Source organism: Phallusia mammillata, chromosome 2 (assembly GCF_965637545.1).
Source record: "Phallusia mammillata chromosome 2, kaPhaMamm4.hap1.1, whole genome shotgun sequence".
Classification (NCBI taxonomy): domain Eukaryota; kingdom Metazoa; phylum Chordata; class Ascidiacea; order Phlebobranchia; family Ascidiidae; genus Phallusia; species Phallusia mammillata.
This window is the reverse complement of record NC_137253.1, coordinates 11,132,600-11,156,600: the sequence shown is the minus strand read 5'-3', so window position 1 is coordinate 11,156,600 and position 24,001 is coordinate 11,132,600. Positions and strand designations below refer to the sequence as shown.

Genomic DNA, 24,001 nt, shown 5'->3' with positions numbered 1-24,001 from the left:
ATGAACTGCCCTCTCGTTGATTTATTCGTAAATAAAATGTAGAACTTGGCATTCAAGAATTGGGTAAAGTGGTACGTCAAACGTAAAACAAGGAGCATTATGTCTCACGCATCAATAGTTATATCAAAGCTTCCACACATAGTGAGTCATTTTGTGGGCTTCGTAAGATAACTTCCACTGTTATGAACAAGATCAAAAGCAATCATAACAACAAGGTATGCCTTTGTAGATATAAGAGAATGTGCTTGGCCATTTCCAACAAAACCCTGGGTTTTGCTGTGTTGTGTTATGGCACGCAAACTAATGACATTGATTGAATGATTAAACAACAACATGATTTTTTTGTGCCTGCTTTTACTTATTTTTAAAAGAAACTACCGAGTCGGGGTTAGTACAAAAAGTTGTGAACCCCTTGTTGAATCACTCGTGTGTTTTTCAATTTAACGAGCAAAAAACAGAAAACATGTTTTTAATTCGTGAAATCCTCTACAAAACAACGTTGAAAAGTGAAAAGCGTGGGCATGTTTGTCGTGCGACAACAGCTTGAAATCAAAAGATCTTTTCTCCTTACTGACCAAGTCGGTCGCTGGGTCAACAACCTAAATAAAAGTCGCTGACAGGAGGAAGTAACAGTAAACAAAGGTAACACAGATCACATCTCAGTAGACTCAAAATAAATATTTGCCAGTATGACAAAAGATATATATGTGTAATATATATATATATGTATATATATGTAACCTGGAGAACGAAACGACTGTTCAGTACCTTCTCAATATTTGTTACTTGCAAACGCTGACCAGAGTTGTGCAAAGTAGTCAATATAAAACAAAACTGAGTGATAAGCCAGAAATTTTAAACGTATAAGTAACATTCTCAATACCGTAAGATCCTTATAAATTGGCCAAAGCTGGAAATCACAAAAGTCACTCAAATAACAACACAACTTCCGACAAAGGGACTGTAGTTTGCACACGGTTGGTATTTTAGCCCAAGTAAGTACAACTAATTAACCAAGATCAAAATTTAGTATTGCTTTTGTCAATACGACAAAAAGAGCGGTAAAACAATGTGGCATTGTGTAAAAAAAACGAATTGACAAAACACAAGAAATCAGAATCTATTTTTGTAATTTGATCTGTAACCTACTGGAGTTGAATGCCTAAAGCAATACTTGCGAATGCTGCTGTATACAAGTAGCTGGGTTGTTTGCACAGTTGTGCATGAGGTAACCACTAATTGCAGTGTTCTTAGAACTTGCCCACACCAAACTCGCGCGATCTGGCTAAAGGATTATCATACGGTGGATTGTATCAGTTCGCTGGTAACAGACTTCCACTTTAGCTGGTCAGACACACGAACCCACGCACTAAATGTCAAGACGGATTACCGGAGCGAAACCAGAGGCAATTGAATGATACTCATTGTATCCACACGACTGTTGAGCGAATCCTGCAAACAACCGAGTTACGTAATGCTGGTAGGAGCTACAACCTTGGGGCGTTTGGTTTCTGCCTCCGAAAAAAGCAAGCGCCGGGAAAAACAACTTCTGATTTGCGCTACAAATAGGCTTTGATTGCAGAGTAACAACAGCACAGTTGCATTTGTTACAATGGAGCAGAGTATGGCTATCGTAAAGTTTTTTGTGTTTGCAATGCTTGTGGTAGCGTCAGACGCCTTCATTGCGGGAAGATTTGACAATGATGTGGTAAGTGTAAAGTAAATTTGATTTTAAGAAGTAAATTTGAGATAAATCATCGTTACTCGTTTTAGAAAAAATAACATTTTTGTATAAAACTTTGAACTAATATTAAATCTGCGAAAGCGAACTTGAATGTGTTTTTATGAAAACGTTTCAAAAAAATTGTTTTAAAAAATTGGAAAATGGTTTCAAAAATAACTTTGCAATATTGTTTTATAGGCGCCTCTTGTGCGAAACAGACGATCGTCGGAAAACGGTTTTGCCACAATAACCCAGTTCCACGTGAAATCGTTAGTTACGACTCGTTATGCGCGTGTTCGCGTCACCAGCGTTGTACGTAATGATGCCGAAGTCGCCAAGGCGGTGTCGGTGGAGATGCGTCTACCAAAGGCAGCCTTCATATCCAACTTTTCTATGTAAGTCAATGTGCGTATATGATTATGTAACAGATTATTGCACTCACACACAATACTCAGTAATTCTTAACTTGCGTGTCATCACATAGTCGAATTTCAAGTCGATTTTCGGGATTGAGCTGAAGTTTGAATAAAACAGACTTGATTCTGGGTCTGACTTCACACTTGCCCTGATTTGTACCATACGACTTTCGGTGCACTATTTTCAAATGTGCCGCGTTTTTAAATTCTAGTCTAATCATTTTGAATAACAAGTCAAAGACATAACCTCACGTAGATTGTTACCACATGCATTCACACACAATATATTTGAGTTGCAAGTTAATCTGCAAAGTGTACCGCGAAAACGTTTGTCAGTACGGGTAAGCGTATAAGAAGTTAAAAGCGCTGATCAAACTTTATGAATAAAACCACATTTCATCAAAACTACCAACTTCTATACAGCTATTGTATAAACTTCCACAATGCCATACTAGCTTTACAATACATAGCCTACATATGTAAATGAACCTGGCCGGGTTTGGCTTTAGTTTAAATAAAACAGACTTGAATCAGGCCTGATAGAAAAATCAGTCCCAGGCCTCAATTTCGTTATAAGAAATAGGAACGAGATATTTTGCATTTCTAAAATGTCAAATAAACCACATCATTAATTAAGAGCTGTACATACAGGAGCGACGAAGAGAAGAACTTTGTCGAATGATGAGTATTATCACACATTTTTCTTGCACTGTTCCAAATAGTGAAAACACATGTTCTTAAGCTTTTGTTTTTAGTGTAGTAGAAGAAAATGAAATAGGGGACAAGAGCACTTTTCGAAAATGTAAATTAAGGTCAACTATGCAATCAAAACCCAATTGCCCTGGGAACCAAACACGCAGTGCGTGCGCATTGATATTGTTGGTCAATTTGTGTCTGTTTTTCGATACACAGGGAAATTGAAGGACAGGTCTATGTTGGTATTGTGAAAGAAAAAGCAGCAGCGAAAGCCCAATACAAAGCAGCTGTGGCGAGGGTAAGCTATAGTTGCATTAAATGTTAAGGTGTATTTTACTCTTTCCAATTCCAAAATGGAAGACAAGTACCACCCAGGATAATGAATCTTGTTTTAGGGTCAATCAGCTGGTTTGGTAACAGCTAACACCCGCGAATCACAAACTTTTGACGTTTCGGTGAATGTAGCGGCCGGCGGCAATGTCACGTTCCAGTTGGACTACGAGGAACTACTCAAGCGGAGACTCAGTGTCTACAATCACGTGATCTACGCCGACCCTGGACAGGTAAATTTTTCAGTCCAATAAAATTACTACTGCCTTGTGGTATGGCTTAGCGATGAAAAAACGATTTTCAACAAATTGCTTCAATTTACTTCCATTTGCCACTTTCAAAACAAATTTGTCATTGGTTCTGCCGTTCGAAAGAAAATAGAGGCTTTTAACTCAAGTGTTGACCTGAAACCACCCACATACATTAGACATAATCAATAGTAAGAGTAACGGTTCGGTTTGCAGTTCCGTAAAAGATATAATTTGAAAAGCGTTTTAACGCAAAGGTGTCGCATGTATAGGATATATGTCAGGTTGGTTCAAACCCGGTAGCTTTTTTGCGGCCCGTGTACAAATAATCGCCCGCTATATCATTATCTCGCTGCATAATCTTTGCATTCTTTTTATAATTTCTGCAGCAATTCGTCTTATGTTTTTTTTTTTATTACGCGATCTTTAATTGTTGTTCTTATTTCTGTGACTTTGTTATAATCAAGATTAGAATTTCGGGAGAAAATTTACAAATACCGAACACTTCCGTTAAGAAAATCATTTTACTTTCATCAGTGATGACAGATCTCTTTGTTTTCCCATGTAAGTTGTGTGTCTCTTCCTACAGATAGTGGACGACTGTAACATCGAAGTTCACATAAGCGAACCGAGCGGCATCACTCTGGTCGAGGCTGATGCCAAAAGTGAGAAAACGAAGAAACAAAAAAACTCGTTTGACCTCGAAAGCATCAGTGACGTAAGAATTCGCAGAAGCTCCACGCAAGCCTACATAAGGTAAACCCCTACCAAATACGAAGACCGCCCTGCAAAAATTGTGTTTACAAATCAAGCCTTGACAATGTTTCGGAGACAAAAACGGACTAAGACTAGACTACTTTGTTATTAAGTTGCTTTATATAATAGCAATAATACTGATGTTTACCATTTTAGCTACCGACCGTCTAGAAAAGAACAAAAACTCTTGTCACGGTTCAATGTCAAGTATGACGTCACAAGAGAGCAACTCGGCGGCGACCTACTGATCCGGAACGGTTATTTCGTCCACTTTTTTGCTCCCGACCATTTGCCAGTAATCCCGAAAAAAGTTGTGTTCGTAATCGACAGAAGCGGCTCCATGGCGGGTCAAAAAATGAGACAAACTAAAGAAGCATTGCGAATTATACTGGATGACCTTAAACCACAAGATCAGTAAGTACAGTAGCGTTACCTTATTGTTAAAAACCTTTTTTGAGTTGAAGATCTGTTGGTGAACCATTAAGCTTTTGGCAAATCTGCTTTATACAAATATCGTACCGGAGTTATATGTCTGATCAGCTTCGGGCACAGGGTTTGACTAAAACGGAATTGATTCGGGCTTGAATTTACGCTCGCCATCATTTGTGTCATAAGTTTCCCAACTTTCCGGCCCAACTTAGATTTTTTGCCCGCCTACAATTCTGAGCGGTGTATTGATTTTAATACGGCAAACATCGTTTAGATTCAACATCATAACTTTCTCGGACAACGTAAAAAGTTGGCAGAGCGGAGAATTAATGACTGTCAATGATTTCAACATTGGAAGGGCAAAGGATTTTGTCAATCAAATCCATGCATACGGAGGTGAGTAAAGTTTCTGGGTCAATCATACACGTGGTGACGCGGTTGAGTATCAATTTTTTATTTATTTATCAGGCACAAACTTCAATTCAGCAGCACAGGATGGTGTCGCTTTGTTGGAGACAGTTTCGATGAACCAAACAAATAGTTTGGACGGAGCAAGCATGCTGATTTTGCTGACAGACGGCCAACCTACTAGTGGTAATAATTTCATTTTCGAATCAGTAATATGAGAAGGTTCAAAAAGATAATCATTCTATAGGGAAGTTTTAAGGGGTTTGAAGACAATAAACCCCTTTGGAATCTCAATACAGCCATAACGATACGTATTGTTTTGACCAGGTGTCACTAGTACTTCAGAAATACGACGCAGCTTACTTGAAAGGGTAGCAGGTCGCTACTCTGTGTTCTGCCTTGGGTTTGGTCCAAACGTGGATCACAAGTTCTTGGATAAACTTGCGACAGAAAACCAAGGACTTTCAAGGTACATCAGTATTGCAAATTCTTTTTTGCAAAGCCATTCTTCCAAGCCATTGAAATTTAATATAACATCAAGTTATTCCTTGTGAAATGCAGATAAATATATTTCTCCTATGCGACATCATCGGTATCTAAAGGCACAAGTACAAAGATATTACTTGGTGAAACACACAGGATGTTTTAATAAATTTGAATCAATAAGCATGAGGTTCATCGTAGTCTTATCCACCAAGCAACGAGCTGGGAGATTCTAGTTTAAAGTTTGAAGTATACAGTATTGCCTTCAAGCCATACACAGAAAATTTGACTTTTTTGCGTAGACGCATATACGGCGACGCTGATGCAGCGTTGCAGCTGAAAGGGTTTTACGATGAAGTAGCCTCTCCGATGCTTGCTCATGTCATCATAAACTACACAGGAACACCTGTTGTTGATGTTTCCAAAACCAGGTTTGAATATAGGCAAAGCACAACGTGTTATTATCTTATGGCCATTAAACAGTCGCCAACTGTTGGAACAACACAGTTATCAGCATTGACGATTTGTGAGTGATTTCACAGGGTCTGTTGACCCCTCTTATGTAAGAACAATGATAAAAAGGTGTTATGGTGCAGACAGTGCACACTGTTTTTGTGTTTTGGCATATAAGGTATGATCGGTGTTGCTGGTGATAAGGCATTGGACGTGCAAGCTATAGAATAGCCACAATAAGGGCACTTTATTATGTCTTGTAAAGAGTTTAAGAGTGCAGGCTAAAAAGCCATGGCTCACCTAGTCTGTTTAACCGAAAATAAAACGCTGTGAAACTAAATCACAGTGTCAGCTGGGGACCAAAGCAGTCCGGGCTCAGTGTCACTTAATCAACTAATCAAATCAACTATTCCATTTTAATGCTGTTGCCGTAATCACATAAGTCTACAACAACAGCTAAAACACTAGGGATTCATTTGGGCTTGAATATTCTATCCGTATTCTGAACATAGCAGCCGACTTACACATGTTTCTTTGTACAGTAGACTATAATAACGTCAAATCAAAAATCGTATATCTCTCTTGCAGTTTTGACAACTTTTTCGAAGGATCGGAAATTCTCGTCGTCGGTCGAATTATTGAACCACCAAGTCCACGTCCTAGAAGCGAAGGTAGTTCACAAGCATATTTCCCAACGTGACAGACGAAAAAACCATTTCGCTTTTGCAGTTCTTGACGCTCTTGTCGGTGGCGATTCGGTGGACGGCAAAGTCACCCTTGTTACTCAGGGCGAACAAATCCCTGAGACTTTTGTTGACGAGGAGTTCAGCATGGAAAAAATCTGGGCCTATCTCACTGTAAAACAACTGCTTCGAGAAAAAACTTTTGCTGATCGTGAACGCAAGGTAACATCGTCTAACGCAGTGGTTCTCAAACTTTTTTCGTTGCGACCCCCCTGGAAAAGTTTTCTGGACTTGCGACGCACTAGCAAATAAAAGCTAAGGGGAAAATTACTATTAAAGTTAGGTTTTTCGATTCAACAACAAAATGCCACAAAACGGAAATATTCTGCGACGCCCTTGGGGTACTTCTTGGTTTTGGGATATACTTAGACATGGTTAAAGAGCGTCGGTTCATGCCCCATTTGTCAGTTGCGGTCAAAAAAAGATTTCAACACCTTCTCCCACAAGTTTAGTACCGAGTTAATGTAAACCTACCCGCGTAAGGGGTGGTCGACAGGATGACCACAAGATCTTTCGTTGCCTGCACGCATTTATGGTCATATTTCCTTGTTGGTTTCGTTTGATCTTCAGTGCAAATAAACTAAACCTAAAGGGGGCAGCTTTAATTTTGTTACAATGGGGGTTGAATATCTTCAAAATATATAGAGTCGTTAAGGTGGACTGTGTGCAGCATTAGAATTTTTTGCTCTTAAATCATTGCAGTGTTTCAATGTATCGCCGCTAAGCAATTGACCATTTTGACAGAATGAAATCGACGCCCGGGTTCTTCGCCTTTCGACGACGCACAACTTTGTCACAGATCTAACCTCAATGGTCGTTACCAAACCGTCGGACGACACTGTTGTGGTCGATGACACAACTATTCCGATACCTACCCCGGCGGTAATGGCGCGTATCGGTGGCATGTCGCGATACACCTCATTTGGAAGGTCATATGGAGGTTATGGGTCACGTGGAGGGTCACACCGAACAAGTGGAGGGTCATACAGGTTCCGATACAGATCAAGGGGAGGGTCACGTTTTGCGGGTCGTTTGCATGTGACATCGGGACGAGTTATTCCCATGGGTGCATCACGTAAGTCTTCAAATCAAGCTTTTTTCGAGTTTTAAATGCTTTTTTAAGGTATCTAAACAGTTGTAACAGTCTTGGACATAAAATAAAAGCTGTCAACACGTTTTTATTGGTTTCTAATTTCTTTACAAATCATTTCAACAATAAATTTGTTCAGTAAAAAGGTTTAAAGAAGGGTTTAAACTGGTACTACCCAACATATGTGAAGAAAAATTGTCGTACAATTTAATGTCTGCAAAGGTGCAGTGGAAAAACAGCAAGCTATTGTTAATTTGAGTTCAAAGAGTTTCACTATCAAGTCATTTTTTTGTTTTGCTAGACAGCAGGAACATACACTACTGATGTACGGCCTTATGCCATGATATGCAGCACTCAAACAACTGATATTGAGAATCTTTTTTTTTCTTTGCAGAATCGATCCAAAATCACCCACTTCCCATGCCTGGTGCAGGTAAGTCCAAGTTTAAAGTTTAAACAAGAAGGTTGAGCAAAACCTTCCCGATAGTTTAGGAAATCAAAATCAGATCAAACATCTATAAAGAATCTTCATTAAAGACTTGCTTCCAGATGTAAAGCTTATTTTCAACTTTTATTATTGACTGTACACGTTTTGTTTGAAGATTTAAAAGTCATTATTTAAAGACTATTAACAAACTCACTGGCGACATTGGGTTCCCGACTGTAAAAGTTAATGTTCTTTGCTGTTTAGGTGTGTACAGCCCATTCCTTCCCTCACTACAATTACCGGCATTCCCGTAAGTTTATTTTGCTTTCACAAACTGGTTTTTGACTAAATGAATCACTTTTTCTGACCTAAATTTCAGACTATCCACAACTACCACTGCAACCGAAGCGCCTACAACAACTCTTCCTCCCACAACAACACAAGGTTTGCCACAGAGTGAAAAGAAAACTTCGTGTAGTTTTTAGGAAGTTCAGTTTTTGCTGAAACTAATTGTTGCTTGGTTCTGGTCAAATTAACCTTTTCGTCGTAGGTTTGTTAATTATTACATCATACTGTTTTTAGCGACGACGCTTGAGCCCGTACCACCTCCTGCCAACCCTCTCGGCATTGCTTCTAACTGTGGCAGTGACACAGAAATTACTATGTCATTAAACGTGACGTCACCCCAACATCCAGGTCAGAATTTGATTCCAATTAACTTTGTGAAACATAGCAAAATAGAACCGAACACAGTTTCGTTTTTCAGGCCTGTATCCGACCAATACACAGTGCGTTTGGAGGTTTTTCAAGTCAACGCCTGCTGCGGTGAATCCAACTCAGATCAAATTGACGTTTCCAAGGTAAAACACAATGCTAGATATGTGCATAAAGTACACATACCCAAACACAAGACACTGTTGGACCTGTTTCAGGTCTTGGCCTGCATGTGTCTTGACATGTAAGGTCTCAAAACGCCGCGAAGACAATCGTAACTAAAAGATGCGCGCTTTATGTTCACATATTATGCGTAAAATTTATCTACCCTTGAAAGGTGTCAGCATTGCACAACACAGAAAACAGGACAGAAAACACCAGAAAAATATGAAGGATCAAAACTTTTTTTTCTATTTTTGTTTAAGTTTTGACCTTGAAGACGAAGCGAATTGCAGTAGGGACAGAGTGCTCGTTTACCCCGACTTTGACGCCGCTCAAACCAATCCAGAAATTCTAACGTTTTGTGGCTTCCAGTCTATTCCAACCGTTGTGAATGCAAGGGACGAACTTGTGGTCGTGTTTCAGTCCGATGACGTTGTGCAAGGTAGAGGTTTCCTCATCAATTTGCAAGTGGAAGACTTTGCCATTTGAAGACAAATTACACCCGTTTTTGTATGTTCACTTGTCGCACTGTACATAACAAAGATACTTTCACGCCAAACAGAAGTCTGAAATCGGGTTTCTGAGCGGAGCTTTAGGCTTTAAACTTCAAACCCCCTCCCCCCCCCAAAAAAAAAAAAAACATACACAATAAAAACTTTATATGCAACGGTTTTAGTTTTGACATTATTGTTTCGTTATAACATTCAAATGTCGTAGTTTTCACATTTAGTTTTTGCTTTTGAATTTTGACCATGGACGTTGTCATCGTCAAATAAAACGAAAATGTTCTACTCAAACCCTCGTGTGTTTGCATTCGTCTCTGTCGTTTAAGTTCGATTGGAATGAACACATTTGTTGCAAGTCCATCTACTCCTTGGAGTAAACAAGTAATTACTTCAAATCTTGAGCAATGGTGCAGGGTTTTATTAGTTTCCGATTCGAAAAGTTGTTGAAACTCTGCAAAGGTCACTGCAAACATTAAACAGCACATGGAATGTCAAATTGAATACCAAATAAGGTAACGGGCTGAATGATTGCAGCTGTATTGGGGCAATTCCATAGTAAATTCGCGCTACCTCTCCGGGTGCATCAAAAATCAAGGGAAAAAGTTCATCACTGTTTGTTGCCTATATTGTTTCCAGGAAAATGCAACGCATAGTTTCGGGATAGCGTTTTTTAATTAAAATTGTAAAGAGTCTCATTATTTAATGTAAAGCAAAGGTTCACGATTGGGGGTAAATTGAGCCAATGGGTCAACTAACATGATTCAGGGGGAAGGGGATAGGGATAAATAAAAGTAGGCAAAATCATTTCGTTCCCTTGCTAAACGGGATTGATAAAAAAATGAAAACGGGAAAAACTTTTTTCCATGCGACCAGCTTCATGAAACAAACATTTATAAATGATGACTTTTCAGTGTACTTTATAGTAGTCTAGCCCAGGGGTCCGCAAATACTTTTTGGCGCGACCCTAAAAAAATGCTCTAAATTATCGCGACCCAAGCATTTTGTTAGCATGTAAGTTTGTGGAAAATACTAAGTATTATGCTTTTGTCAGTTGCTATTTTCTTGCACAAAAAAAACGAAACTCAGCACATAGAACAGTATAGTTTAAATCAGGGGCGGGCAACTTCTCCAGTCGGCGGGCCTGATATGGGAAAATGAAGTACTTGGCGGGCCGGATTCCTGAATCGATACATTAATCGCGTATTTATCCAGTGATTTAAAACGGATTTTTGACCACCTAAACCAGGGGTGGGGAACCTTTTTGTTTATAAAGGCTACCAAACGATTTATCGACACTCGTGTAGGCCGCATAGACTGTTTCCCAGGCCAAGGGCAGTGATGTTCAAACTTTTTGACTTACAGAATGGTCGTTTTGCTATTTCCTCGTAGTTTGTAGGACTTACGGTCCCAGCTAATTAAAATTCCTCACTACATTTTCATCTTCACTACAACATTCAGGATTTATTTAACCTAGAAATTGCTGAACCTGGAGTTTTTGGTAGTCCTAACTATGGAAATCGCTTTATGTACCACTATGGGACCACATGGGTCTTGTTTGAAAACCGCTGCCCTGGAACTAATCAAAAAATAATCTGCAATAAAGTCAAAAATACGTTTCTGTCTATTTTTTTCAGCGCCTGGTGCAGTCGGTTATATCAACATCTTATAAATGTATTTTGCCATCGAAGGCCGCACTTAGTGCCCTAAATAGCCGCATGTGGCCTTTAGGCCGCAGGTTCCCCACCCCTGAACTAGGCTATACGTGTGGAAACAAAGAAAACCGTTAAAGTAGGACACACACAAGGTTGGTAGTTATATCGTAACAATGGACGTATGGTGCAATGGTAACAACGGCGGGAATTTTTTTGCTATTGGGGAGCGTTACTGTGCGTTACAACTGTAATTTGACGTAGTAAGCAAGTAATGGGGGATTGCGGCAGACTGTGGCCGCGGGCCACATTATTATGTAAGACCGGAAACTGTCCGCGGGCCGCTCAAAATCCCGTCGCGGGCCGGATCCGGCCCGCGGGCCGTATGTTGCCCACCCCTGGTTTAAATGGACGTATTTATTCAGCAAAATGGTAACAGAAAAGCATAACTTCTTGCGCAGGTACGCTTAACTTATTGCATTGTTACATAGCCTGTATGTAACAGTTACGTAGTCATATGTAACAATACAATAATAATCAGGTTGAAAAAGCTGAAAGTTTATTAATACTATAGATGCGATGCTTATATTCATGGAAAACCTAAAATATTTTGCGACTCAGCCTGGAAGGTCTCGCGACCCACTATTTGCGAACCCCTGGTCTAGCCTACCTAACAAATGGCAGTAACTTGATAAGTTACTTTATGATGTGAATTTTTCCGGTCGATGCATTTCGAATGTAATTACATCCGCTGCATCGCAAAGCACTGGCAATCAACAAGCAAAATTCGCGCTCTCTCTCTTGGATTTAAGAAAAAAATGCCAGAAGTTTATCGTGGAGCATACATTTCGAAGGTCATTTGCCCGTTTTGTTTGGCAAAATGGAGAAGTTTGGATTCACTGCAAAACTTTTTGTTCTGGCAATTCTAGGTGTGACAGCAAATGCCTTTATTGCAGGAAACTTCAATGGAAAAAAGGTAAGAAACGCAACTTAAGCTTTTGCGAAAAAACGCGCAGTATTTCACACACAAAATTGGATAACACGGAATAGGATTTTTTTGTTTTTATGCGACTATTATGATTTTGCCCATGTATAGCTTTTTAAATGCTTATGCATATCAGATGGACGATTTTGTTACCGTTTTTGTTTTCCAATATAAATTATCAATTGACAAAGGTGGGCAGCTTGTTAACCGTGTTCTATTAAAAATAATTACAAAGACACTCGTTGTTAAAAAAAATTGGGTTACAGCATTCGCCTTCACGACACAAGCGTTCGCCTTCTGCAAGTGGCTCAGCTACAATCACCAAGTTTCATGTCACGTCACGAGTTACGACCCGTTACGCATGTGCTTACGTCACTAGCGTAGTACGAAACGATGCCGAAGTTGCCAGGGAAGTGGGAGTTGAAATACGACTCCCGGATTCTGCATTTATTTCCAATTTTTCAATGTAAGTTTGAGCAAAAATGAGCCTTGAACTTTTGGCACATCATTAGTACTAAAATAGTTTATAAATGTGCTGCCTTTTATAACTATTTTAGTACTAATGATGCCTTTTGCAGTCTCTTATAAAAGTAACTGTTTTTCGTGTAAATAGGGAAATCGAGGGAAATACGTACGTTGGCAAAGTGAAGGAAAAAGCTGTTGCAAATGCTGAATATCAGAGGGCGGTTTCACAGGTAAGTTTTCTGCCTGTTACTCCCCACAAACTGGAATAGCTTTAGATGGCTATAGTAGCCAATACTGCCATGTCCATGTCTTGTCATCAGCAGCACTGATAAGACTATGTAGGTCGGAACAGTGTGCACTGTCTGCAGCTTACTTGTTTAATTTGAATTTTTGTTGTACATTATTATATCGTTTTTGTACAAAGGCGCTCGAAAGCGTTTGTTTAATTGACAAAGGTAGGGTGTGTATCTAAATAAGAAGAGGAACAAAAGGGAAAAATGATTACTTGGCTGGAACAAAGCAATCGGGCAAAGGGTATAATAATCATGCCACTTACTCCATTTGCTTTCGTGGCAAGAAAGCTCAACTAATTGAACGATACATTCGGATCGATCGCACATATCCTAAAGGCCTGAAGGGCGGTACCAGCCACCAGCACAATCATAGAAACCCAATTGTTTCCAATTTTTACAAAGCTTTGTTTTTTGGTAACTTTGCATTGAGTTGCCGATGGATTGTTTTGTATTGTAAAAATCATTTGCGAGTAAAGGTTGGTAAAATGTACACAACGCTGAAAGGTCAGACCGTCGATTGTCAATGCGTAACCATAGGATCCAAGTTCATGACCACCTAAATACTATTCCCAAAACATAAACCAACACTAATTCGGTTTTAGGGCCAATCAGCGGGTGTAGTAAAAGCCAAAACTGGCGAATCTCAAACTTTTGAAGTTTCGGTCAATGTGGCAGCGGGCGGCAACGTCACGTTTCGACTGGAATATCAGGAACTGCTCAAGCGGAAACTCGGCGTCTACAATCACGTGATCTACGCAAATCCAGGACAGGTTCGGCTTTAATTGTATTTGTTTGTATAAATTTTAAAGCATTATAGACGTTTTCAAATATCATTTGCTACGACTTTACAAAAGGAAAGAAATCATGAAACATATTTCAAACGTACATATAAATCCAGCTAAAACTCGAAGCATACCATTTTGTAACATGTAATTATAATTGAAACGTATGTTACGACCCTAAGATTTACGAGCAGCAAACCAAACATTCAGTACAACACAGATAGTAGACGACTTCAGCATCGAAGTTTACATCAGCGAACCAAGCGGTATCAGTTTGGTCGAGGGAGAACCCCAAGCCAAAAAGAAAAGAAATTCGAATAACCCATTTGACGTCACAAGCGACGTGAGAATACGAAGAAGTGCAACACAAGCCTATATAAGGTAGAACCGAACTTGTGCTATTTTCGGAACCATTCGAGATGTGTTTTCGCACTTTCTTCGAATACCGAACACCTGTCAATGTTCATTGCAAATTTTCAAAGCTTTCTCCACATGCTAAATTAACTACTTCGCCATCCTCACCATATCACCTCAATGGGCTCTAACAAACGTACTGTGATGATGTTTTGCTCTGGCACTAGCATAACCAACAGCAGTTTAATAAAGTTAATTTAGGTGGTATCTCACCTATGGAGGATGTCTTTGTCTCTTCTCTTCAAATTTCAAAGCTCGTGTATTCTTTCAGCTACCGACCTTCCACAAATGAACAAAGAAACCTTGGCCAGTTTAATGTCAAATATGACGTCACAAGGGAAAAGCTTGGCGGGGAATTACTCATCAGGAACGGTTACTTCGTACACTTTTTCGCGCCAAATCATTTGCCTGAAATACCAAAGAAAATCGTGTTTGTCATCGACAGAAGTGGTTCTATGCAAGGAAGAAAAATAAAACAGACTAAGCAAGCATTGCTTTCCATATTAGATGAACTAACGCCACAAGATCGGTGAGGAATTATTTTAGGCGTATTGGTAAAAAATACTACATCCGGTGCTACTGGGAAAGGACTATACTTGAGAAACGACTTGGTTTTTAGCAAGTTTAAAAAAATATTAAAATGTAGTTGCACAACAGTGGTAGTTTTTATTAAAGCATACAAAAAATATATAAATTTACAAAATAATTAATTGCACTGTATCCAAGTGTGCTGCGTTATTGTACTCAAGAAATATTATTTCTTTATTTCAACATGTTAAATGTTCGACAGGTTTAATATTATTACGTTTTCGCATGAAGCAACAAGTTGGCATGACGGTGAATTGGTATCCGTCAATGAACGCAACATTGAAAACGCCAAGCATTACGTGCGAAACATCGGTGCTTCAGGAGGTCCGTTCGGTGGTATTGGTTTTGTACTTACAGCACGCCTCACAAATTAGCTTCTAGCAAAACGTAGCAGATTGAAAGTTTGCGGTTTTGCACTCTAGGCCTACTCAAACAACAACAAAGTTAACAATCAACACAGAATAACCAGTGGTTTGAAAAACTGATAAGCTTGCTGCTCTTATGCAATTTTTGTGTGTAGTTTTGATTTGTTAATGGAACTTCCTGATTGGTAAATATTAGGCAATCGGTTTAATGGTGACTGATCACAGCAATATAAGGCTATTTAACAATTGTTTTCAGCTAGTAATTAAGCTCACAAAATAAGTGAACTAACACAAAATTATAATTAGCCTACCATATGAAATCTACTCAAACACACAGCATACCAACTTCTGTGAAGCACGAACTATTCTTGCTTGTAGATTCAAAACACACAGACTCCTTTAAAGAATATCTGGTTACAAATGGTAAACAACTGTTTGTTTTTAATAAAGGTACCTGTCTGCAACTGTTCATAATTCCCTAATTTTACTCAAAAACATGCTGCATGCTTTCTTTCACACACACAAGGCTTCTTCACTACAAAGCACAATCCTGTTCTCCGCGCGGATGAATATCAATTCATACACAAACAAAACAACATCCAGTCCCATTGTTGTTACATACTGCTTTGTAGTTTGACCTTAAATTTTCTACAAAACTCTTCGATCTTTTTACGCAGTTTGATTGAGCATTTTTGTCCACAGGTACCAATTTGGATCAGGCCGCTCAAAACGGCGTTTCCCTGCTGGAGTCAGTTTCTTTACACCAAACAAACAGTCTTGAGGCGGCTGCTATGATGATAATACTGACTGACGGCCAACCTACTGAAGGCAAGCTATTGTGATCAAACAATTGTGAATAGTTTCGAGTTTAATGTTCTACAACTATTATCTTTATTTACTGCAATAAATGGAAATAAATTTATGTTAAATTTACAAAATTCTTTTTTTAAGAAATGTGAAGAAAGAATTGCTTAAGACTAATGTAATATCTGTAAATATGTTTATCGGTGGCGCTTGGTAGCACCCAAATGTGCCACTTTCTAAGGGTGACACTAAAACGCTGAATGGGCGGGATGGGCGGGACGTCGCGGAAACCGCTCAATATCGGGTAAATTGCTGACGGTTAGTGCTATTAGGGTTAGGTTGAGGTTTTATAATAGTATATGAATCAAAAAATGTCCCTGCCTAAAACTTATTCAACTATTTCCTGACATTAGGCAAAAATGCTATGGCGGGACGTCGCGGGAGATGGCGGGACGTTTCGGGCGCGGAATGTAGTGTTCGGCGGAATTTTTTTTAATGATTTTCCATTATAAAACCTTATCCCAACCTTAATAGCTCCAACCGTCAGCAATTTAACCCGATATTTAGCGGTTTTCACGACGTCCCGCCATCTCCCGCGACGTCCCGCCCTCCATTCCGCCCGTCCCGCCCATTCAGCGTTTTAGTGTCACCCCTTTCTAATCCAGTGGTTCGTAACCGGGGTTCGGCAACGCCGAATCAGGGGTTCGACGAAGGACTTTTTAAAGTGCAATACAAATACTCGTTTTCGTCAAACTTTAGGGTCCGTAAACATGTTTAATAAAATATATGTACTGGCGGCCACGGCGTAAATGAAACTCTTTTGCTAAATATTTTGATTGTTAAACTTCTCTAAACAGTTTTTGTGCTACTATATAAAGAGTGCCAGCCTAATAACCGTATGCGTCAGACTTTTGTACGCCTATTGTGTGCAAACAATGCGAACAAAACAGGTACCGCAAGCATTACAATATAGATTATGACATCATAAACACTTTACTCATCTCCACGCTGTGCAGCTCAATCTGTGCACCGAGCTAGAAATTAATCTGGGCTTTTTGGGCGCTACTGTTGCGTAGTGTTGAACAAATACTAATTATGACCCACCAAACCAAATGGGTTAAAAATCTCGGATGTAACTTTGGGGTTCGACCAAAGACTGAAGAATATCGTAGGGGTTCGGCCGTTATAAAAAGGTTAAGAACCACTGTTCTAATCAATAGGGCGATTATTTTTTGACCTAAAAAACGAAAAATTTTGACCTAACTTACAAATCGAAAATTTTGACAAATTTTGACCTTAAAAAACTTTTTTTGGACCAAAATTTCACCTATGAAGAATTCAAGTAGTTAAATTCTGCAATATTGTAGAGCGAAAGAATATGCAAAAGTCTAACAGAAGGGCAAAAATCTGAACACAGACCTAACCTATTCTGAAAAGGGAATGAGCTAATTAAAAATCACTGCCACAAAACTGCAGCTAAGACACAACGAAAATTATTCAATACATTTGTCTAAACGAAAGATACATGAAGTATCTAAAGCAAAACCGAAGCAAGAGCTGCACTTAACCTGCAGCTGCCGCAAAATGACTTGAAACCTATCAAAATTTTGCACGTTTTGAGGTGTGTTGAGCATCACGCCACATCAACCTAATTATGTCACTCACTTGATGGTTTATGATTCACAATAAGTAGGCAATGGGCCAATTACAACAGTATAAAGTAGGCTACAAGGTGTAAAATGAATAGTTCACTGGCAGTGCAACCTCTACAACACCTCGACAATGAAGTTTGTAAACAGTTTTAACTTTGTAAAACAAATTGACTTTGTAAACAATTTTGACAATTTTTGACCCATCTAAAAATTTTGACTATAAATGTTTGCTTTTTTGACAAGTCAAAAAATAATCGCCCTATTAATCAGCCTTAAAAAGTTACAATTTATTTCAAAATACAACATTTGTCTTGCTAGGTGTCACAAGTACAGCACAAATTCGGTCAAGATTGCAGGAAAGAGTTGTTGGACGTTACTCTGTGTTCTGCCTTGGTTTCGGTTCTGATGTTGATCATGGGTTTCTTGACCAACTTGCCACAGAAAATCAAGGCGTCTCCAGGTTACAAAAAACGAACAAAAAACTATAGATTGCTTGTTTTGAAACAACGCATTTATTGTACACAGGCAAATATATGAAGACTCCGACGCAAATTTGCAGTTGACAGGTTTTTACGCTGAAGTTGCATCCCCAATGCTAGCTCACGTGATCATTAACTACACTGGAATGCCAGTAAATGACGTTTCAAAATCAAGGTTTGTGTTTTTGTTTTTGATCAATTCGTCATTTGATTCTTGAAGACAAACGAAAATCCGCCCATTATCATATCCTATAATAGTCGGCAAAACTTGGTATAAATTTTATTTTTTTATACCTTGTAAACGACTACTTTAGCTTGGGAACTAACAAATCGAAAAACAATATGTGATCTTATTTCTCACACAGCTTCGACAACTTTTTTGATGGATCCGAAATACTGGTAGTGGGTCGATATGGCGAAAATCCAAATCTCTATCACAGAGACGCAGGTAAATTGTGTTACAGCTTACTCCTGATAAGTGCTTTGAACGTTCCTTTTTTGTACTTGGTGTAGATCAGCTTCAAGGCAATATCGGTGGCGATTCAGTGGACGGAAAATTGACGCTTGTCACACAAAGCGAGCAAATCGAGGAAACTTTTCTTGACGATGGATTTAGCATGGAAAAAATTTGGGCTTATCTCACAGTAAAGCAACTGCTTCGAGAAAAAAAGTTTGCTGAAGACGAACGAAAGGTACAAGTTTTAATTGCCCTTTTATGTTTAGTTTAAACCAGTGGTCGGTAACCAACGGTGCGTGAGGACTTTGCTACCGCGCCGTATATACTTTTTCGGGTTAAATGCCTTAATGATATATATTATGCAATCCTTGCACACCGTAGCGAAGAGTAGGTTTAAGTATTTAACTTATCTGAGGAATAATGAATTTGCATTGGTGAACATTTGTGATGTTTTTTTATAAGGCCGGTCCCCGATATATTCAGTTTTGAAACAGTCCGCAGTACAAAAAATTTGTCCACCCCTGGTTTAAACTTTGATACCTAAATTGTCTAAACACCTTTACTGTGTAACCGGTTGTAATTATTTCAATCATTTCAACACAGGAAGAAATTGACGCCCGGGTTCTTGACCTTTCGATAAGGCACAATTTCGTCACTGATCTCACGTCAATGGTGGTCATCAAACCGAACGAAACTATTACGTCCGGAGAAGCACCTGCTTTTACTGTTTTAGACACCTCTTTAGTTGGACTGGGTCGACACCGACCACGCACGACATCGTTGGGCAGAGCACTAGGATTCCCAGCAACGTTTGGAAGGGCTTTAACAGTATATGACTACGCGGCGGATTTGAGGTCGGCTCCTAACTATGCTGCCGACTATTCCGCCGAGTCCGATCCGGTTTCCAGTAATCTTCGTAGACCAAGTAAAACAACAACAAAAAGAAAGCGTACCAAAACCCGGAAAAGCCGCAAAGGCAGTAAGGAAACATAAATGCAGTTTACTTGGAATTCAAAAATAAATCCCGAATACCTGAGGTTTTCTTGTTCTGAATAGTAGAAATATTTAATTACTTTCTTTTATCGGTAGAGAACGGTTTTGTTTATGTTTGTATTTTTATATCAGCCCCAGCACAAATTTACATCTATACTTTTTTTCAGAAAAACAAAGGAAAAACAAGCTAAGAAAGCGGCCCAACGGTAATGACAATTAAGGTAATATTTTTATTTCGTAAAGTTTAAACGTATTGTTTGTTTAGCAAAACCCAAGAAAAACAGAAACGGAAGACGCAAGAAAACACCAAGGCCTAGTAAGTACTCGCAATGTAAAGTTTATTTAATGAACAAAGTAAAAGTCATTTATTTTTCAGAAAAACGTTTGAGGAAGGGCTACCAAATGCAGCGATTGCAACAATCAACAACTCCAACTCTCGGTGGGTTAGGGGCTAATAATGTTACAAACTATAGGTGTGTTTCACGTGCATATTTTGTGCGTACATTTAAGGGCCATTCAAAACAGTTGAAAACCCTATTTTTAAGGTTGAAAACAATCCCTTTAAAAAGCTTTAAGCATTACCCTTGTTTTCAGTGACGAATTACAAGTAAAAAAACTTTATTTCCAAAAAAATTGAAACCTCCGCTGTATGCCATTTAATTAGAGCTTTTCCAGAAACGATTGGTGATTTTATTTCACGCGAAGTGGGTTAAACAGCTCTTGAACCCCTTTCCCCATTTTTGGTACCGCTGAGTTAATTTAATAACTTAAGAGATAGCCCGAACCCGAAAGTAAAAGCCCGAAACCGAATCGTTTTTGAGAAGGCCGTTTAGGCCCGAAAGTCTGATTGACAGGCCTATACATTTAAGCACAGTAAAGACCAAGACAAAAAACACAATGGACAATAATAGACAAATGGTCTTGAACATGGAGTTTTGGGGCTGTTTGACATTAGGTCAGGCCCAGCAACTAGCTAGGAAAATTCATTCAAAAAAATGCTGACACAGAGTGTAAAGTCGACCCGTATCGGGCCCGTTTTTTTTAAAAAACCTAAGCCCGAACCCGGTCCGAAAAGTCCGGCCCGACTTACAACTCTGGATCCGGTTTGGAATCAATATACATTGCCAGTCTGTCAGTTGCGTGAAACAAAATTGACCATCCTCTAAATTTATTCTCTTACACTTTATACATCACGTTGAAATCACAATAACTCGCTAAATTTTGCAGCAACCTCGCCTGAAACCTCTCCAACGACATTCCAGATGACTTCGATTCCACCTGCTTGCGGGGGCGACATAAAAATCAACGCGTCATTAAACGTGACGTCACCGATGCACCCGGGTAAGTAAAACCAAACTAACTTCTCGTTAATCTGTCAGATTTAAAAATTCTTGGTGTGTTTTGCTTTAAGTCCGGTTAAGTTTGTAAGGTCCGAGATTGTTAAGTCACTTTAAACCTGTCATTTGGGTTTATCCAACACTGCTAAGCATAATTTCTGGTTGCAAACTTTTTAAAACTAATTTCGTGTCACAATGTAAGACTAATTGTGCCTTTTTTAGGTTTGTACCCTCCAAACAGCGCATGTGTTTGGAATTTTACGAAAGGCAACGAAAGGAGAAATTCCACTCAGCTTCGGTTAACATTTGAGAGGTCAGTTTCACTTGTTTTTAACCTGTAATAGACTACGATTGTCTTCCACTAAAGCTAACCTTGAGATATTCTACTCGTAATACAATTCATGTTAGGAAATACATTTTTAAAATGTTGCAAAGTTATAATGGATAAAGCTACTAGCACAGGAACTCACACCACAGGTTGGAGAATTTTCGATAGACGGTGCAATAAAGCATTGGCGTTGACAATGCCAATTGCGCTGAGTCAGCCATTGCGTATTATTGCCATCGCAAATGCCCATACTCTGTTGCGCCACCTATCGGAAATTCACAAATCTATGGCGTAAGACCGCAAGTTACTGTGTAAATAGCTCTACCGTTATAATTACCATAATCCATCGAAAAACAAGTTTGCCTTCGCATAGGCCCACATGTGTGAGTCATTTCCTCAAGTTATACGATATGAATTCTCACAACAATGTGTACAAAGTATTGCACATTTGTTACAAGAAGTATGTTTCCGTTTTCCTAGCCTGGACATTGAGGACGAAAATTGTAGTCGGGACCGAGTTCTTGTTTATTCTGACTCGGATCAAGATTTTGAAACGTTTTGCGGCTTCGACTCGACTTTAACCGTTGTGAAAGCGAGAGATCGACTTGTGGTCAAGTTTCTCTCTGATGACGTTGTGCAAGGCAGAGGATTCGTTTTAAACTTGCAAGTAGAGGACTTTATCGAGTAAATTACAAAAGGATCTTGACAAAACTCGTGTTAACATCACTCATGCATTTCTTTCTTTGTTTTTCTTCATTGTATATAATTTATCAATAGCTTAGTCATCGAAGGCCACTATATAGCTTACACGTGATTTAATGTATTGCCTAAAAATATTTAAAAAGTTAGTTACCTGCAGTTATTAGGGCCAAGCTATCAGCTATTTACTATGACTAAAAGCGTATAACTTTCAAAATTGGATTTTACCAAAATTTTTATCCATAAGAATAACAAACTAGGCTACTAAGGTTCTTTCAGCACCCCAATCCTTCACTGCGTCAAATGTTTCAATAAATAAAAAAGTAAAAGTTTCTTTTCCGGCCATAATCACAATTTGGATTTATTTTTAAAGCCTGCATATATGCTTTTATTAATTGTAACGACCCGATTTTGTACATAACATCAACGTTTTGTTTAACTAAAACACGTATAGCAATTTTTTGTATAAACGTAAACTGTGCAGCTAAATATTGAAATCGACCATGTTCGCTTCATATTACAGCTGTTAACAAAAGCAACATTTGAATGTATCTGGCCTTGAATGGTATTAGTTGGGAAAATTTTGTCGTAATAATGTAGCATATTTTATAGCCCTTAACGCCTACGGTAAAGGTTGACAAGAGGTTTTCTTTTTCGAATATACGCATTTGCAAGTTCAATGAGTGATACGACAAAGACAAAACAACAATAGTCGAGTTTCACAGTCCACTAATAATAATCTAAGGATGACACAATATGCAAATCACTAGAAGGCACAATTGGTGAATAGGTAGGGGAAAATTACAAAAGTAAAATCATAAAGTGCACCTGATTGTTGTTGCTTAATTAAGGATTGTTAAGATTTCAGCAAAAACTAAATACGATGTCAAATAATGTCCACAAAAAAGGAATAGCATCGTTATGGTAAAAAATGGGAATGACATACAAAACTCAGTTTGAATAAAATGTAAAATTGAGCACAAAAATGATAAAAATACTGCAATATAACAATACAGAAATCGAATACTTACAGATAGGTGGACGGAACTTCATTATTAAACTGTTTTTGTTCACAATAAAAAGAAGGCACAATTGCGAAATCATTGAATAGTGCGACATAAAAAAAAACAGCAAAAATTTGAAGAAAAGTTGCAATAAAATCTACGAACTAGAAAAAACTTTGTGACAGTGGCTCGTTTGGCAAGACATACTCATATTTGTTAAGTTTTTGAGGTTACGTTCGGCATTTTAAGCGACCTGATGTGTTCTTTTGGGCAGCTAAGGGTTTTTTCACAAGAGTTGAAAATCAGTAACAATGTCTTCATAAAATTTTTACATTAAAAAAACAACAACCAATAACTGTCAAGTCAAAACCGAGTTAGATCGATTAATTAGTTAAAAATCCTAATATAGTGCCTGCGTATTGAAATAATGATCAAAATGTACACAAAATTGATACCAAACCAAAAAAAGGGATTAATTTCTCAAGTGTATGCAGTTACAGATCTTCCAGTGCATTTGTAAACTGAAGCATCTGCAGCAAGTTAAGTTTTAATTCGGCCTTGACACAAGCATAGTAGAAATCTGGAGATCTCTTTAACATTTTGTGAAGACCTTCCAAAGCTGGTCCATCAAATGATGAAAGATGGGAGGCAAGACCGTCTGCAAGAAGAGTTGAGTTGAAAGTCGGGCTGGTTCGGGTTTAAATTAAGTTTATTTCACTTGGCAAAAGCACATATACTCAATTGCACTAAATAAATCGGATAACCAGAAGAACCTGCGCAACTTTGAAACCTTATGGAGCGCAAGAAAGTGAAGGGCACAATTGGTGGGTAATGGTTATAGTTCTGCAGCCGTATTGTAAAGCGTTATATGCCGGGAGCTTACCAGGGAGTGAGCTTGGCGCATTGTGAGTATAACACGATTTTTAGCCGTACAGCTTTCCTAATATTTTGTCGCTACTTTTTAACGGCAAATGCATTACCTATTCCCGAGTTCTTGGCCCATTTTGCAACGTCTTCTTTATCCCATTTTCGACACAACAGCTTTGAAGTCGGCGCACTTGCCTGTCGACTTGCTGCTCGATTTGGAGCGGATCCAATCACAGGGGCGTCGACCACTTGATAG

At 38.8% G+C, this 24,001-nt stretch overlaps 2 protein-coding genes across 2 annotated transcripts; both read left to right on the top strand.

The window, feature by feature from the left end:
• Window positions 1-1,337: 1,337 nt before the first annotated feature.
• Window positions 1,338-9,875, top strand: LOC145214614 (inter-alpha-trypsin inhibitor heavy chain H4-like). Its single transcript, XM_080083172.1, has 19 exons — window positions 1,338-1,708; window positions 1,922-2,118; window positions 3,052-3,133; window positions 3,231-3,398; window positions 4,003-4,169; window positions 4,326-4,583; window positions 4,873-4,994; window positions 5,067-5,192; window positions 5,334-5,475; window positions 5,792-5,920; window positions 6,531-6,613; window positions 6,672-6,847; window positions 7,430-7,760; window positions 8,170-8,208; window positions 8,467-8,512; window positions 8,582-8,646; window positions 8,785-8,898; window positions 8,969-9,062; window positions 9,342-9,875. Exons 1-19 carry the CDS (start codon window positions 1,613-1,615, stop codon window positions 9,565-9,567), a joined length of 2,661 nt encoding a protein of 886 aa, XP_079939298.1. The 5' UTR covers window positions 1,338-1,612; the 3' UTR covers window positions 9,568-9,875.
• Window positions 9,876-12,113: 2,238 nt separating this feature from the next.
• Window positions 12,114-22,640, top strand: LOC145212968 (inter-alpha-trypsin inhibitor heavy chain H3-like). Its single transcript, XM_080081214.1, has 19 exons — window positions 12,114-12,209; window positions 12,485-12,684; window positions 12,832-12,913; window positions 13,579-13,746; window positions 13,979-14,139; window positions 14,444-14,701; window positions 14,963-15,084; window positions 15,828-15,953; window positions 17,900-18,041; window positions 18,107-18,235; window positions 18,426-18,508; window positions 18,574-18,752; window positions 19,121-19,496; window positions 19,678-19,716; window positions 19,776-19,826; window positions 19,887-19,949; window positions 20,738-20,851; window positions 21,070-21,160; window positions 21,656-22,640. The coding sequence occupies exons 1-19, from the start codon at window positions 12,114-12,116 to the stop codon at window positions 21,861-21,863; spliced, it is 2,688 nt and encodes an 895-aa protein (XP_079937340.1). The 3' UTR covers window positions 21,864-22,640.
• The last annotated feature ends 1,361 nt before the right edge of the window (window positions 22,641-24,001 follow it).

Bases quoted from the DNA above. Each gene is read 5' to 3' on its own strand.
- LOC145214614 (XM_080083172.1), top strand. From the start codon at position 1,613: ATGGAGCAGAGTATGGCTATCGTAAAGTTTTTTGTGTTTGCAATGCTT. The intron at 1,709-1,921 runs GTAAGTGTAAAG...ATTGTTTTATAG, and splicing joins GAAGATTTGACAATGATGTG to GCGCCTCTTGTGCGAAACAG. The intron at 2,119-3,051 runs GTAAGTCAATGT...TTCGATACACAG, and splicing joins TTCATATCCAACTTTTCTAT to GGAAATTGAAGGACAGGTCT.
- LOC145212968 (XM_080081214.1), top strand. From the start codon at position 12,114: ATGGAGAAGTTTGGATTCACTGCAAAACTTTTTGTTCTGGCAATTCTA. The intron at 12,685-12,831 runs GTAAGTTTGAGC...TCGTGTAAATAG, and splicing joins TTTATTTCCAATTTTTCAAT to GGAAATCGAGGGAAATACGT. The intron at 19,950-20,737 runs GTGGGTTAGGGG...TAAATTTTGCAG, and splicing joins ATCAACAACTCCAACTCTCG to CAACCTCGCCTGAAACCTCT.